General features: G+C 30.7%; 1 protein-coding gene and 1 long non-coding RNA gene across 2 annotated transcripts; both read left to right on the plus strand.

Annotated features, from left to right (window-relative positions):
- Nucleotides 1-256: 256 nt before the first annotated feature.
- LOC121117604 (histidine decarboxylase-like) lies at nucleotides 257-637 on the plus strand. Its single transcript, XM_040712048.1, has one exon. The coding sequence runs from the start codon at nucleotides 257-259 to the stop codon at nucleotides 635-637; it is 381 nt and encodes a 126-aa protein (XP_040567982.1).
- A 9375-nt stretch (nucleotides 638-10012) lies between these two features.
- LOC139905517 (uncharacterized) lies at nucleotides 10013-11095 on the plus strand. The gene is made up of 3 exons (XR_011780358.1): nucleotides 10013-10306; nucleotides 10360-10499; nucleotides 10562-11095. It is a non-coding gene; the product is annotated as an uncharacterized lncRNA (long non-coding RNA).
- Nucleotides 11096-16972: the final 5877 nt, after the last annotated feature.

The raw sequence follows: 16972 nt of genomic DNA on the forward strand, positions 1-16972 counted from the left end.
ATTAATTTGAATATTGGAACGACGATGAAGGGTGCCATTGATAGCATTAAAAAAAACAAAAATACTTTTTAACAAGTTAAAATTGACAAAGTATCACATACATTGTGATGCAGCACTGGATGGGGGTTTTCTACCCCTCGTGAACAGTTCTCCACAGCTTGGCTTTGACCTGGGCATTGACTCTTTATCCTTTTCAATGCATAAATACCTCGGAGTTCCAATTCCCTGCAGTATATTTTTAACACGTAAGATCTTTATGACAAATGAAACAACTCAAATCATTGATGATATATTTTCCGTCAAAGATGGAATTGTGGTTGCCCTCACTTGGTATGCGATTAATCGACAGAGAACCATACCTCCAGGAACTGAAGCCAAAGAACTACTTCAAAAGGCAAATTATCTCTTGCAAAAAATGAAAGAAATATCCTACCCTTCTTGGAATAACAAATTCAGTTACATTGTTTATTTTAAGAAACCATCAGAGAAAGTTATAATTAAATGGAATCTTGCTACAGTCGGAGATTTAAGTCATATCGTACTAATGCATCACGTTGACTATGATATTATCAATGAATTTTTTAATGATATACTATGTGATTTCAATCATCTCAATCAAAATACATCTAATATATAGTCTATGTAGAATTTAAATGTAGAGTCAAATCCGGATATAAGACATTCGGATATAATAAAAATACGTTTATAGTCAACGTTCCCTTAGATACCAATTTTTTACTAAATAAAATACTTCGAATAGAAGAAACGTGAAGTAAAAATCCCCAAATAGTCAACTTTTCTTCCCTCTCTTTCTTGTTATCAACTTCATAGAATTCATGAGGACTTTTCTTTTTTTATAGACACAAATTGTAGGCTGGCACGCACCTTTTTATAAGTATGTTTCTTTTTAAATTGATTTCACATTGCTTTTTCATCAAATCGGATACAATTCATGAGTTCCTTCCAAAAGACACTAAACATTATACAAAAAACATTCTAATAAAATGAAATATATATTACATATTTTATAGGGTCAGCAGAAAGTTCTGTTAAATGTTTACTAAAGTACATACTAATGTACATAACTATTTACATAATGTGCATATAATTATAGGCATAGGTCGAAACAAGTTTCAAAAACATGTGGCATAACTTTCATTCGAAATGACCACCCTTAGTCTTGACCACAGCCGGAAGTCTCTCTGAGAGGACTTGCATGTTGTCCTTTCCATGTCCATGGGATTGAGTCCCAGGCAGCGACCATTTTTACCTTCAGGTCATCCAATTTTTTTTTTTTTTTTTTTGTGGGGACCCCACAGGCTCTGCTCTCAAGAATTGAATACATGGAGTAATCCATGGCATTTAGGTTGTTGCTGGAGTGGGAACAAACTGTCTTGTCTTTGAAGCCACTCAGATTGCCTTCACACCACCGCTGCGTCTCTCTGGATATGTGCACTATCCTGTTGGAAGGTCTATGGCTCATTCTGGAAGTGCTGTTGGGCCTAGGGAACAAGACCTTCCTCCAGGATGGTGCTGATGTACTCCTTGGTGTTGATCTTCACTCCTGAATTGTTATCAACTGAAGAATATTTTACAATGCTTTAGAACCAAAAATATAATAATGTATGACGGAAATGCTTTTAACTCTTCAAAAAATGACTTTACAAGATTTTAAAAGATTTTATTACCTTTGTTTAAATTAACAATATACTGCGTAGTATTTCATAATTTGGAACAATTTGGATTCCCAATTATTAATACACAATATTTCTTTTCTGATAATTTGAATACTTACATAATTATAAACAATATAAAACATTACACAACATAGACTTTTAATATTATGAAACAATTACAAAGGGTAATGGAATTTTTTTTTAGCATTTAAGGTTAAAAACAATTGTACAAAAAGATCAATCGTAACTTTAAATAAAAACAACAAAAGACTCTCTTGATTAGAATAAAATGACTATAAGTAAAAGAGTATTTTGTTAAATGAAGAATTGTTCAATTTCTTTAATAACTTCGATATATTATTTCATAATAGGTATTATGTCTGAAAGGATGGAGTTTTTCTTAGGTCTTCTTACATATATTAATTGTTGACTGTAACTGACAAAATGTTTTTTTAGGAGGGTACAATGAGAGGTTCTTGAAGTTTTTGTCTCAGAGAGAGTTTTCTCAGATATCTTTCAGTATATCCTGCCCTCGTTTTAGTAATAAGCCTAAAGCTACGAGGACCACTTTAGCTCTTCGGTTCCTCTTCTTTAGATGTATTTGATTCATGCAACGTCTGAAGTGAAAGTGTCATCCAACTCATTTTCTACTTCTTTGCCCTTAGATATTATAGATCCGTCGAGGGTGTTGTTGTCTTCTCCGAGAGTCGATCTTTCATAGTGATTTTCTACTTTTTAACTATGAGAGGCTTTAATCCTACCGTGGTTGCTGTTGTCTTCTTTAAGAGTGGGCCACACTGTAATTTTCATTACCCATTGGCATTTTTTATGATTCCTTAACAGTTTCGTAATTCTTGATTTCATCATCAATTTTATAAGCCAATACATACAAATTCATATTCTTTTATTTGTAATCGTTTTCTGTTTGAGTTCCCTCGGGTATATATAAACTTGAAACAGTCTTGGCTTTGTGATTCTGGAAACCTTACATTCACTAAGTTTCCATTTTCTGGTATTATTTGTTAGAAAGCATGAGGGTCAACTATAAGGATATATTTTCTAAGTTCGCAAAGTTGACTAATATTTCATAAAAATTCTTCGCAGTATCTAGATCATCATTTCTCAAAGGAGGTGCCCCCTGACCGTGTTAATATATAAAATTAACTGTAAAAATATGTTTGGAGTACACATAGTCAATAACATGTATTGTTTCATCATTGAGCCATGCGATTGCCTCTAATTTCACAAAAAGTAAGGAACAAGCAGGAACATCATAGATCGTTTTCTAAAAAGAAAGTTCCCACAATAAGTGGGAACAATTAGCTTCCGTCAAAGTGACAACGTAAGTTTTTCACTTGAATGTTGAACTCAAATTTATTTTCTTAGAAACATCATTCATGTTTCTTTGACTCTTAGCTAGCTTCTTGGCATATATCTTGTTGGCAACTTTTCATTATTATGACTGGATTTATTATTTAGATATTATAATGGATAAATAAATATTACTTTATTAATGGATATTATATAGGTAGAATATACATTGAATTGAAGTCCTAGATTATATAATTTAATATAAAAATCAAAAACCAATGTATCACGTTTTTTTAGTTCTTAAAGCATACAAGAGTCAACTCATGAAAATTAATGGAAACAGTTGAAAGGAAAATATACCATATCTTTATTTAGTTCAAAAAGCTCAACGTGAGTATACAAATTTTTAATAAATAATAATGTGTGCAAGATGGCACCACTATCCTTTTGTATGTAAACAAACTATTAACAAGTAAACAAAACTCATGTTCCATTATCAGCAGCCATTTTCGTTCGCCGATAAGCAATAGTCCTTGAAGATACACTTTCATATTTTGTATAGTTGAATTCAAATTTGTTAGAGTTTTCAAATTATGTGTCTAGTTGAGTTTTTATTAGTACATTATACCACTTTTGTGTACGTCCAAGTTCAAACTATTGCGAACTAGCTATATTGCCAGAGTAATTAAGTGTCGGATAAAAGTCAAATGTTTCTTTGATAATATAGAAGATAACTCCTTAAGAAATCTTTACACACGTAACTACTCCATACTTATATTCATTTCAAATAAATATTCCATCCTCAAGAATAAAAAAATAGTAAGAAGAGTTGATAAAGAGAAGCAAATATGATTAGATGCATGAGAGTACTTCAGTCTTTAGAGCGCTCATTAACAGAAACACGATGCTACATACGAAACGCCTGCGAGAGGTAATACATTTATACATATTTTTTATATTTTAAAATGCATATGAATTATGATATACATCAGAGAGCAATAAAAAAAAAACCGAAACAGTTCACCTTGTATACATCCACACACTGCCAATATTTCAATAATACGACTACATTGTTATTTATTAGATCAAATATATATATATTTGATATACATAAGGTAGCACTATATACCTTGCAGCCCGTATACAAGATCTATGAAAATCCTTGCGATATTTCTTTAAGGACTACATTATTGGTACTAGGAAAATTGTACTGGGGGAAATTGCACGCGGAAGATTGCCCTGGAGAAAATTCCCATGGAGGAAAATTGCCTGAATTTTGATTGAACTTCTTGATGAATAATAACTTAATACTATTTACGACAAATATCTAGATATATTTGTTTATTCCATCCCCCAATGGAGTATCTTCATTTGTGAGTAATATTATTGCAATACAATTTCCTTACAATTTTTTAAATTCAATCCAATCTTCTAAGAAATTAATCAAGAAGATTGTTAAGGAGGGAAAAAATAAATAGCTTAGGGCTTCTTAAAATATGGCGAATACCTTCCACCATTGGATTGGCCTGGGGGTAGAATGGGATTGCTAAACCCCACTGCCAATACATCCAAGGAACACCTCTAATACCAAATAATACTTCCAAGCCCTTGGGTTGGATGGGGTATCCCTGGATCCTTAAAAACCCCTGCCATACCATGCTACATGCAAATAAAATTATTGGTATTTCAGTAATTGTTTTTTCTTTAATTTTGTAATGGGCACATTCAATTTTAAATTACTTTTTTGTTTTTCTTTTGGGAAAGGTTAGAGTATCTAACTGATTTCTGTTGGAAATAATTTATCTAATCCTGTTAATAAAATGGTAAATAAAATAAAATTTAAATAATTACGATTTTGTATTAACAAATATCTATATTTTATGAATTTCTACATAATAATAAATATAATAAATTTGCAAAATACGGGTAATTTTCCTCTATGGGAATTTTCTCAAGGGCAGTTTTCCACGCACGTAGATTAAATGTAAAAATTATTGACTTGGCGGCATGATAGAAATGTTCTACATATAATAAAAACATACCGTATTAAATATTTGTAATTCGAATAAATTCTTCCAGTGCCACATTAAGTATTTTAAAATTAGAATATTATAGTAAATGCTTATATAACTATGGCAAGCAACGCTAAACATTCAATGTTGTTTTTTGAAGAATTATTTGTTTAATAAAATTATTGTTAACTTGCACTTCTACGAAAATATGTTATTTTAAATTTAGAAGGCATAAGAAGTTTGTAATCTCAACATTGTCCCGTCCGGCACGAATTGCAACTACGATCCTAATTTTTTTTTTTTTTTTTTTTTTAAACTGACACCAAACACTTCTGGCTAGCCGCCAAGACCACAAACAAATCCTACCTGTGTATGCGCTCAAAGTTCGTTGTTAAATAGCAGTTGCATGTTGTATGACATAATTTAAAAGAATGTTCTCATAAAATGAGATCAAAAGTATATAAACAATTAATTAATACTTTACCGTTGAAACTCCAGGCGTAACAGTTGAAACAATTACAATTTCCTTTGACAGTATTATCTTAATACCATAAAAAATAACTAAGCGTTATGTTGTCACCTGTCTAGATTATGTTTCTGTTTGCGTTATCGCTGTTCTAAACTTTAAATGACTGAATTCAAATTAGCTGTTGTAAAGCTGTGAATAATTATTAACCATTACTAAGGAAAAGTTCCATTGTTTGTGGCATGTATTTTATTTGTTACCCTGATTAGATGGGTGGGATGATTATCCCAGTTTTAGCTTTTTATGTTAAATAAATGTACTTAGTTTTATCCTTTTATATATGTACGTAATCTTTTTATCTTTTAGTACTGAATTTCTCTTATATCAAGAATATACCCTATTTCTAAATGCTCCTTCACGACTCCCTATTTATTCATAAATTGACAACGAGCTATAAAACGTTCCCACTCAATACATAACACATTACGTTGAGGATGGTGAAGACATTGTATGCCCTTAAGGTCGCTGGGCTGCGTGACCTCTGTATGGAGTTAGAGTTGTGGAAAGAGGGGAAGAAAAAGTCTGAAGTAGCCACCATAGTTCAGGAGTACCTCATTGCCTGTTGGAGTGATCCCAAGACATATGATTCTTCTACTAATGACCAAATTCTTATAAAGGAGTCACCTTCCTCGTCTGCAAGGGGTTTAGGGGTGAGTCAGCCCAGTCCTTTCATCCTGTGAGGAAGCCATCGCAGTCATAGGTGGGTGTACTAGTAGGACGATTTTTTTATTTTAGCTTCATTATTTGGGGAAGCGTCGGCAGAAAAAAAAGAAGGCTTTACTACTACATTGCACTGGAAGTGAAGTACAGCAATGTTATAAGACATTAAAAATTACCACTAAAAAGGAAAGGAGGATGATTTTCAAACCGTCGTCAGACCCATGTCCGAGACTTTTTCTCTCAGGAGTCCGTGCTCTTCGAAAGGTATTGGCTATCGAAAATAAAGCAAGTCCAAGGTGAGCCTATAGATGATTTTGTTACACAACTCAGAGACCATGCCAAATTTACTTGTAAATCTTGCTCCTCATCTTGCGAGGGTGAAATTATTTTGGGTTGCATTCTGAGACATACCTCCAGTCCTAATTTGCGTCGATCAGAAAGGTGTTTCCTCTTTCGAAAAGGTGATTCAATTGGCAAGATCTATGGAGACTTCGTCCCTCAATGCTAGTGAGATGGAGTGAAAAGACAATGTCTTTCTATCAGAGTACAAGGGACCAAAATCTATGATCAAAGAAACCTCCAAGAAGTGGATCCCATACCCCAAGTATCTTCCTCCTGAAAAGAAATACTGATTTTACAGCCGCAAACATGTATTTTTGACAAATGAGGGGCCAGCGAGTACCCGGAATTGTTCGAAGTGTGGCTTAATGTGACATTTTGTAATGTGCTGCAAATCATCGGTCAAGTCAATTTCAGCCATTACTGTTCATGGAGCTAACGGTCTTGAGGATGGGGCCTATATTTATTTTGTGGCTGATGGTAAAAAAAATCAAGTTTCTCTTAGATTGGGATGCCATCGTCAACATACTTACTATTAAATTTTTAAAATTGGATTGGTTAGAAGATAACCCTTGTTCCTTAGTGGTGTTGGGAGGTGATGAAGTCAGAACTTTAGGCAACACCCGGCTGAAAGTATCTCTTGATGGAAAAATAATGTTAGTCGGCGATGTGTGGTAATCCAGGAAACCCTAGCCAATCATGGGTTTCAAGGTTGTATTGATTTTGGTAAGGTGAAGCTGCAGACTTCAAATCTGTGACACTCACTGGATTCAAAAATCAACCCTGGAATCTTTGATGAAAAACAAATTTTCAGAAGTATTCAAAGATGACGAGGTTGCTAAAATAAAATATATTTTCGCATGAGTTCATGTCAGCTCTTACTGGGGGACCTCTCATATATTTATTTTTTTTAAATGAATATCATAAAGTAAGGGAAGAACAGTTGACTAGTGATTGAACAATTCATCTTAATTAGAGAATCGGGTGTTTTTTCTGAAATCGACAATGTAACTTCCGACTCTTATTATTTCTTACTGATATTCAACTATGAATTACAATTCGAAGTAATGAATTTTAAAAAATATGAAAAATCTCCATCAAGATACCAGAAACGACCAACTGAATTTATTTTTTTAGTCTTATAATTTTATATAATCCTACATAGTATTAAAATAGCACTATAGTGGTATCTCATGCTCGTCCCACATAGAAAAACAATGATAAAAACGCATTTATTTAAAAAACGGGGACAGATACATACTTTAGACATAAAATATTGTTCATAATTTTAAGTTATGTTCGTAGGGATATGTTTCATTCTGATCAACCCAGATTCCATGGCTTTGGATAGCATGTTTGTTTTTTTCGTTAATAAGTTGAATTTTTATCATAAAAGAAGTTCGATTCCCAGTGTCTCAAAGTTTTTTTAAGGTGTGGGTTGTCGATTCAAAAATGCACCAAAAAAAATTAAAAATCCAAATAAGGAATTATTGTACAATCGGAAAAATTCAATTACGAATTAATAATTAAAAGATAATTAGGTATATGAAGGAGGAAGAAGATTAGTGAGTTAGTCTTAGTACGTATCTTCATTATGGTGGAAGAAGGAAGATGGCAAGTTTTTGGCAGTATTTTCAAATGAGCACTTATGTGTTGCATTTTCAAGATTGTCAAGAGGGGGTACAGAATCAAATGGACAGAAAACAACAAAAAATGTTGTATACAAGGAGGTTTTACAATAAAAATTTACATATTATACATTTATAGTTCATAGTCATAGTAGATCGTTCAGTTTAGAATTTTATCATAAAGAAAATAGATATAAATAAGATCTTTTTAATTTTTCGTATTCGTGCTAGTATGGTAATACAATAATTGATGCTAAGAAATTATCAAAAACACAGTTTATAGCTATTTTTTTAACATATGCCTACAAAACGCTGTTATAAAGCTGTAAAAACACTCTGCAAATATACTAGCGCATAGCCATTATAGCTCTGCTCAGTATTGTGTCAATCCTTATTTATTCGGTCCACTCCAGGTTTTAGATCGGTTCTTAAGATTCACGGTCCCTCCAAGATTAATAAAAATACAAGGTTATACCGTAACGCGTGTACAACTGATGTTTGACTTCCAACATGCTTCTTAATATTGACGTCATAGTGTATGAGTGGTTGCGTGTTTTGTCAAAATCTCTTTTTCTTGCCGAGCAGTTGGTACGATACATCAAATTGAAAATTACAAGAAGCCCAATGTCATAACAATAACCTTATATTTCTATTAACCATGGGTCCATCAGACTGTCTATACTCTTTCAAAACTGCAACATTTTTACTACATATTATGCAACTATCTTTCGGGTCCTTAGTTTCCACAAAGTACTTTACTACCCGTTCTTCATTGGAGACCCCCCCAAAAAAAAAAAAATAATAATAATAATAAATAAATAAGGAATTTTTGCTGTTTACTAGGAAATTAAATTTAAAAAAAAAAAAATTTAAATTTAATATTAAATTTAAAATTTTTTGTGAATAGCTGTGGATTTTCAAAAATATTTAATATTTGATTTTTTTCTTTTTTCACTTAATATTTGAAATCCATTTTCCCAAAAATTTAATTTTTCAAATTGTTTTTCCAAAAAAAAAAGCCCCCCAAAAAAAAAAAAAAAATATCTATATATATATTTTATATAATCTATAATCATGTAGACGAGTGTCCGTTTTTCTTTATTTAGTAGCTATAATGCAGGGTTAAGAAAACGGGATCTGAAAATGAAAGAACGCTAAAAATGCGTAATTGTGGGATATCCAAATTAAGATCGAGAAAATGAATGTTGCTCTAGCTGGTCCTACATGTGCACTGAATATATATATTTCTCGAGATAGATGGAACAAGATAAAGGAACTTATTTAATTGATAATACGCATAAAATACACTTAACAATAGTCAATTCAAGGCACATGACAATCAGGATCTTCTAGTATTCTAAAAGCAATATTCGAAATTGAAATTTTATCACAAAGTACGTTTTATCAAGCAAATTCAAGGACTGTCGGTGCGGTGGATGAACTGGCGTTGCAGTTACCCGTTACTAAGAGTGATAATTTTGGTAAGAATAGAAAAGCGTGCGAGCAGAAGAGAAGAAATACTTATGGCATTATTGATTAAATAATATACATCTTCTTCTATCAATCAAGAACGTTATCATTCCCGCCTTCATTATTCAATATTAATATAATATTAGATGGTGATAGTCGATAGAGAACTGAATAAAATGCCTAAAATAACGTCGCCTTCTGTATGGATTTATAAAAATGGAGGCCCAGGAATTTGGGAATTACTTACCAGATGAGAAACAGATGGTTTGTCGGATTTTTCGATATAAATGTGACTTTAGTCCCCTATCTAGAATAACACACCCCTCATTATTCTCATCTCATATCAAGAGCATGGATATTCATCTAAAAATCAAGTTAATGAGGAATACATCAAGTCAGACTTTAACTCTGATCTCACAAAGATGCTTATTGCATTTAATATAACCTTATCAATTGCTAATCATCTATGTTCAAAAAATTTATGGAGAAATACACGAGTAAACCTATCCCTTCCCGAGGAGCCATCATTAAATTAATGGAGGATGTTGGACCTGATGTCATTAATAGAAATACATATAAAAATGTTTTGAGTCGTCCACACCAAATGACGATCAAGTTATCAGTAAAAAGTATAAAATATTTACTAATTTCGAAATGAAACTCTGAATTTTGTACTAACTAACAGTAAGTATTCAATCTTTTTTTAAATCTAACCCTAAAATATGATTCTATTTTAGCTAAACATATCAAGAATTATGATACACAACTCATTAAATAGTAAAAACAACTGCTTAAATGGTCACAACAACGGGGGTAGTAGCTTTGGATGGTTCGCAACTAGTTTGTCTGAGACTAGTTTCTTCACTTAAAGACTTGGGTATGATCATTAGGTTTTCCAATATTACATAGTCAATAAATATTACTTTTTTATCACTTAAGGCTTAGCTATGGTTGATAGGCTCCAAGAAATGGTGTTCAGAAAACTCATAAAAGGCAAAAACAACTGCTTAAATGGTCACAACAACGGGGGTAGTTGCATTGGGTGTAGCATTATAATTACCAATTGTGTATATATGTTGTTATATAAGCATAAATAGCGGAGAAAAAAACCTTTTTTGATGCTCTTAATAAGGAGTAATATCGCCGGACATTACTACATAATTAGCTTTTGCTCTAAATCTTTACGATGTCATGTTAGAAAACTACAATAAGTCAAGAATGGTTGCCTGAATTGTCTTATCAGTTAAATTTGACTGCATGGATTAACTTTTCTTTTTTTAGATAAATATGAAATAAATGAAAGTGGGATTCTAAAAGCTGTTCTTACTAAGATTGGAAGAAGATATGGATTGAAATCTAACATTATTTTATGATTTACTTTATTATTAATAATTATTAAAATCTCATCGGTAGAAATATATCTATCCTGTGCACAATTGTATATGCAACTTGCACATAAGGAAAAAAAGGTGATGATCTTTTGATTAAACTCCACGTCTGGCTTGTATTTTGCAACCTCAAATGACATATTGAACTGAATTCCGATGTTAGAACAAGAAGATATTATTTGGATCAATCTATTATTTCAATATTTTATAATTTATTGTTATTATTAGTTATATGATTCTAATTGTTTAATTTTGTATATTTAACTTAAATGTATGATGGTTTATTTTTTAGTATGTAGATTATATTTAATTTAAGCCTTCTATTTTAAATTTGGAACTTCAAATATATTTCGAAATACTCTTATTTTGTCGTTTTATTAGTTATTTTTCTGAGAATATGGTTCACAATAAATTACTATTTCATGGAGTGTGACGTTTCCAAATCTACTGTAACGGATAAAAATCGTCTAAGTCAATTATACGTAGTGTATCTTTATTAAACATTTTGCTAATAAATACTTTCGTTACACCCTCAAAAATCATAATAAAGCAGGCAACTGATAAATACTGATGTGATTATCAGTGATAATCACATCAGTATTTTAAACAATGATACCATGTGTCTTTCTCCTCCCTGTCTCCTCGCACGCGTTTTTCTCTACAATATTATCAACTATACCCGTTACTATTGACTCGTTAGTAGAGCTGTATAATTGGTCGATCTAGAGGGGCCAAAATGTACTTATTAGACTCTAACCAGTGATTTTTTTAGGTAAGTAAAAATGTCATAAAATGTAAAATAGTCTAAATATCGGTAATAGTGCTATAAATAATGGCAAAATAGGGAATTTTTATTAGAACCAGCACTGGAATTGGCATTGGTAAATTTTTTGGAATCGTCCCAGCATTAAAGTTGACGTGAACTCATGCAATATCAGCATCCTCAAGTAATCTAGACTTAGTTATCTATGCATATCATATATACTTTTATTTCATTATGAATTACTATACATATATTAAACAGTAATTAGCCTCTTTAAATACTCCTATATAAATGATTCATATTCTGTATAACATGAATGTAAAAAGAGCGCTTTTTGGTTGGGGGGACTTTATGATGCAAATATAATTTATGATAAGACATGAGCTACATAAAAAGATATATTTCTTATGTAGAATAAATGAATATATTATTACCCGTTTTTAACTGCATTTTGAGAAGGAGGCTAGATTTTTTTTTATCAAAAGAACTTGTGAACTAAGGAGGTTTTTTTACTCAATTTATGACATATTTTACATGAAGTGATTTTGTGTAAGTACTTTAACAGAAACAAATTGATCTGGTTGATACACGATTACTCTATAGAAATATAATTGGTTTTGATCAAAAAAAAAAACAATTCTAAAGTCTTGTACTCTACGTAGAGTGTCCAGAGACACAAAGAAGAACAATTTAATGTATCCAAGTCCAAAACGCTATAGTAAAACGTGCTTGTTTCCCTAAGGGGATTTCATGGATACGTGTAAACAAAATAATAATGTTGAAGCCTAGACTTGTCTTGATAAACATTAGTTAGACTCTACACCAGCGAAATCAACCAATAAGAAATGATTTGCTAAATTTGAAAGGGACCAAATGAGGTTCAAAGACAATGCACATAGTGTAGTTCCGGAAAAGGAAGGCAATTACCGACGAAAACATCATACGATATGGTACTATGGATGAAACGTGGCTCCATCACTACACTACAGAGTCCAATCGACAATCAGCCGAGTGGACTGCACGCGATGAACCAAAGGCGTGGAAGGACGCAACAGTAAGCGACAAAGTTAGGATATCACTATTCCAGGAAGCACATGGTATAATATTCTTGATTACTACAAAAAGGGACAAACCATCAAAAACGATTATTATATATTGGACTGTTTAAAGGATGAAATCATGGAAAAAACTCCCTCATTTGAATAAAAAGAATACTGTTTCACAAGTCACTAAAAACGATTGCATGGATTAGGCAATGAATTGCTTCCCCTATCCACCGTATTCTCGGGATCTTGTCCCCATGGATTTTCCCTATTTGCAAACCTGAGAAGAATGTTCGTTGGAGAAAGTTCAGAAGTAAATAAGAGGATCCTATTTTCAGAATAAAGAGAAATCGTACTATAAAAATGGCATTGGAAAATTGTATGAATGTTATAATTGTTGTATCGTCCTCTAAGGTAACTCTACTGAATAAATAAATTGAATTTTCCTAAATAAATGTAATATTTTACTATGTTAACCTACAAACTTTTCAGTCGTTCTATTACATTTGCATTGAGTAAAAAAAAAAAGGTACACATTTGAAAAAATAATTCCAAGAAGTAAAAAAATACCTATTAAAATCATTACCTGTTTGAAAGGTACACATTTGAAAAAATAATTGTTGTGTTTAGTAAACAAACAAGGTGTTACCTCACAAACACAAAAATATACATCGTATTTTGTTGTCAGCTCTCAATATTTTTACTTCTCTTTTCTCCTAATCAATGTTGTTAAAGTTGATTGAATTTAAATTGGTTCTTGTTTAACTGTGAACAATTGACAATAGTTATTGAATTATAATTCAAATGTGGGAAGAGTTGGCTTATTACCAACTGATGTAGGGTCTTTTTTCTCTTTCTTTATAAGAGATATTTTTTTCATAACTTAAAAAAGTAATAAATAATTTAACCCCATAATAACTAAGAAAGGGAATTTCAAATTTAATATTACTTTCTCGATGCAGATCCTTATTCTCCAATTCCCAAGTCCGATTACTAATACTTATCCCCCTATTATAATATCTTGTTTAATACTTTCCTTATCAATATTCAGAACGATTTCTATAAAAATATATTCCCAACTAAGAATTATTATTTCAATTTCTATTACTCTGACCTTATTATATAGTTGGACAGTTTATTTTTCAACTGCTTTCAAATTGGATTGGAAAAGTTGTAATGTATGGTAAAGAAATAACCTTTGTCAAATTTCCTTTTCCTAAGATGTGATCCTTATATCCAGTTCAAACTTTAAAAGGTGACTAAAGTTCTTTATTTCGTCAATAAAATTAAAACACAATATTATTTTGTATGTATTCATTTTGTTTTCTAAAGGTACATTATGGAGCAAAAAAAAGAGAATAAAAAAAGAAATTTTTTATCTTTATTTTCTGAAAATGAAAAAAAATGATGCACGCTATACGCAGATCATCAAATTTTCCTCACTTTTTATATATTTTTTTTTATCCATAGAACAATTAAAAAAACACTTTTTTAATACTTTTTATAAGTTAGGCCTATCAAAAAGTTTATTTAAAAGATACATAATATCTGCGCCATCTAGTGGCCATAAATGATTTGTTAGTTTGTTTTATACCTTACGTCGTTACTTTTATTCTATAAAACAACCTCTTATACAAAAAGAAACAGAAAAAAGACTCTACATACATCAGTTGTTAGTAATATAATCCTTCCCACATTTGTCAGTTAACTTAATAAAACCTCATACTAAAAATGCTTAGGATTTCCATCTCTATTCATTATGAACAATTTATTCGTATAAATCATAAAGCAATAAAGCCTGTGAGTTTACACAAATGACACGTATAAGTCGAGTTGCATACCTGATATTAATACCTTAACATAAAGACTGTATAACTTATTCAACAACTAACTCTGAGTTAATACATAATTATAAAAGAAAGTTATAAGTATCTCAACAGTTATTTGTTTTGTTTTTCGCATAAAAAAAGTATGACATTTTTATATGTATAAGTATATTTCCCACCCCTTTTTTAAACTAAGTATATCTTGTCCATTATTGGTCACATTGGAACAAACGATAAAGTGTTGTATAGGTGTGAGTGTATAGTGCAAACACTTTTGAACAGTATTGCGCTTGGCCATTTCAGTTGTAAATGATCCTGCGTCGAGTATGAAGATCATCTCAAATGAAGAAATTCGCCATATTTTACATTCTTACTCCCTGAAAGAAAAACGTCAAAAATGCATCAAAAGCGAGCAAGAAAATTGCCACCTTAATATATTCTGCATATCAGGGTGACAATTATTTCACTTATGGTGAAAAAGAAAATATTTGAGGTTTGATAAAAAGATGCGATTCATAAATTGTGAAAACATTTCTATGAATATTTAGAGGTAGCAGCTGAACCGCCCTAAAATTGTACATTATTGTAGAAAAAAATGGTGATTTTGGTGTAATATCATCTGTATATTACACATGACAACTTTTTATTAAAATTAACAAACAAAGTGCAGTTAAATTTGCTATCAGATTTATTATATTATATAATTTAATGAAACATCAGTATTTAATCTTTCCTGGTGTCCATTATTGACGCGCGCTCAAACAATGCTGAGTCAAACAACCACAAAAACTGCCTACAATTTTCTCTTGAACGAATTCCTATCTTTCTATTGTCATCTAGTTTAAACCAATAGCACTTATACTATACGAGATACACATTAATAAAACCATCAATTTGATAAAATAATGGATTCATTTTTACTACTCCAATTATTTTTCAAAACGGTTAAAAATTTGCAAATGTTATTTTTAGACCCTAATCATTGGAAAAATTAAACTAATAGGCGCCACCCTTAGAAGTTATAATTAATTCACGAACATTGCATAATATTGAAATACTACGCAGTAGATTGTCACTCTAAACAAAGGAAATAAATAATGCAAAGCATTATTTGTTTAAAAACTTGTTAAGTCATTTTTTGAAGAAAAAAACCTTTATTTAATAAGTTATTGTATTTTTGGTTATAAAGCAGTGTATTAATTATATTTTGTATCAAAAGGAACACATTTAAACTTTTAAAGTAAAAATTTAAAGGTTTAAATTTGTTCCTTTTTGACTTATACGTCACATTTACGTCTAAAATACGTCTCATACGTCAATTTCATGATGGATATTAATATTTATGCACTTGTAGTTACTAAATCGTTCCTAATGAATAGAAATGTAAATCCTAAGTATTTTTGGTATGAGGTTTTATTAAGTTAACTGCAAGAACTTATGAGATTAAGGAAATAAATACAAATCCGACCTTGTCCAGAGCCCCAAATGATTTATATAAAGCCAAACCTATTTGATTTAAAATATGATTTTTGAAGTTTTTTCCCAAAAAACTATTTGTTTTTAATAGTTTAAAAAATTTCTATTTTTTGTAAACAATAGAATTTTATCAAAAAAAAATAATTTTTACGGAATAGCTATGGATTTTTTCCAAACAATTGAATATTTAAAATAAAATTTTGGAAAAAATTTTACATAAAATTTAATTTTTCAATTTTTTTTTTCAAGAAATTTGAATTAGTTGAATTTCTCAAAGACAAAGCCCCTTCCCAAAAAAATATATATAATCTTGTTATTAAATTTTAGTGGCGCCATCTATATGTCAGGCTTTGATTTTTTCAAATTTTGAGCAGCCTCATATATTGTAAATCTGACACATTGAAAGATTTTGCTGGATCCGAATCAATGGCATTAGGTATATTTTTCTTTCTTACTAATAGGATTGACAAATTATTTTTATATTGCAAATATATTCCCTATATTTCCTCTGAAGAGTCCAATTACATTATATATAATAAATATGAGGTCCGATCAAAAAGAAACCGTCATTTTCTAATTCCAAATTAGATTCTTATTCGATTTTTTTAACGTTTGGTACACATTTTCACAGCGCATTTGTTAGTTTGTTTTTGACAGAGTCAGACATATTTTAGTGTACTCAACAATTTTCTAATACTGAAAAATATATTTAAAAAAAATCAATTTAGATTCTTTTAAAATATTTATTATTTACAAAATGCTAAATTTTGAAGAATAACTTCTTCTTTTTTTTTTTATATGTCTAAATTTTTTATCTACAAAAACAAACTAAAAGTCCAAGGTTTGTCGAGATA

The sequence above is a fragment of the Lepeophtheirus salmonis genome, chromosome 5 (assembly GCF_016086655.4).
Source record: "Lepeophtheirus salmonis chromosome 5, UVic_Lsal_1.4, whole genome shotgun sequence".
NCBI lineage: Eukaryota > Metazoa > Arthropoda > Copepoda > Siphonostomatoida > Caligidae > Lepeophtheirus > Lepeophtheirus salmonis.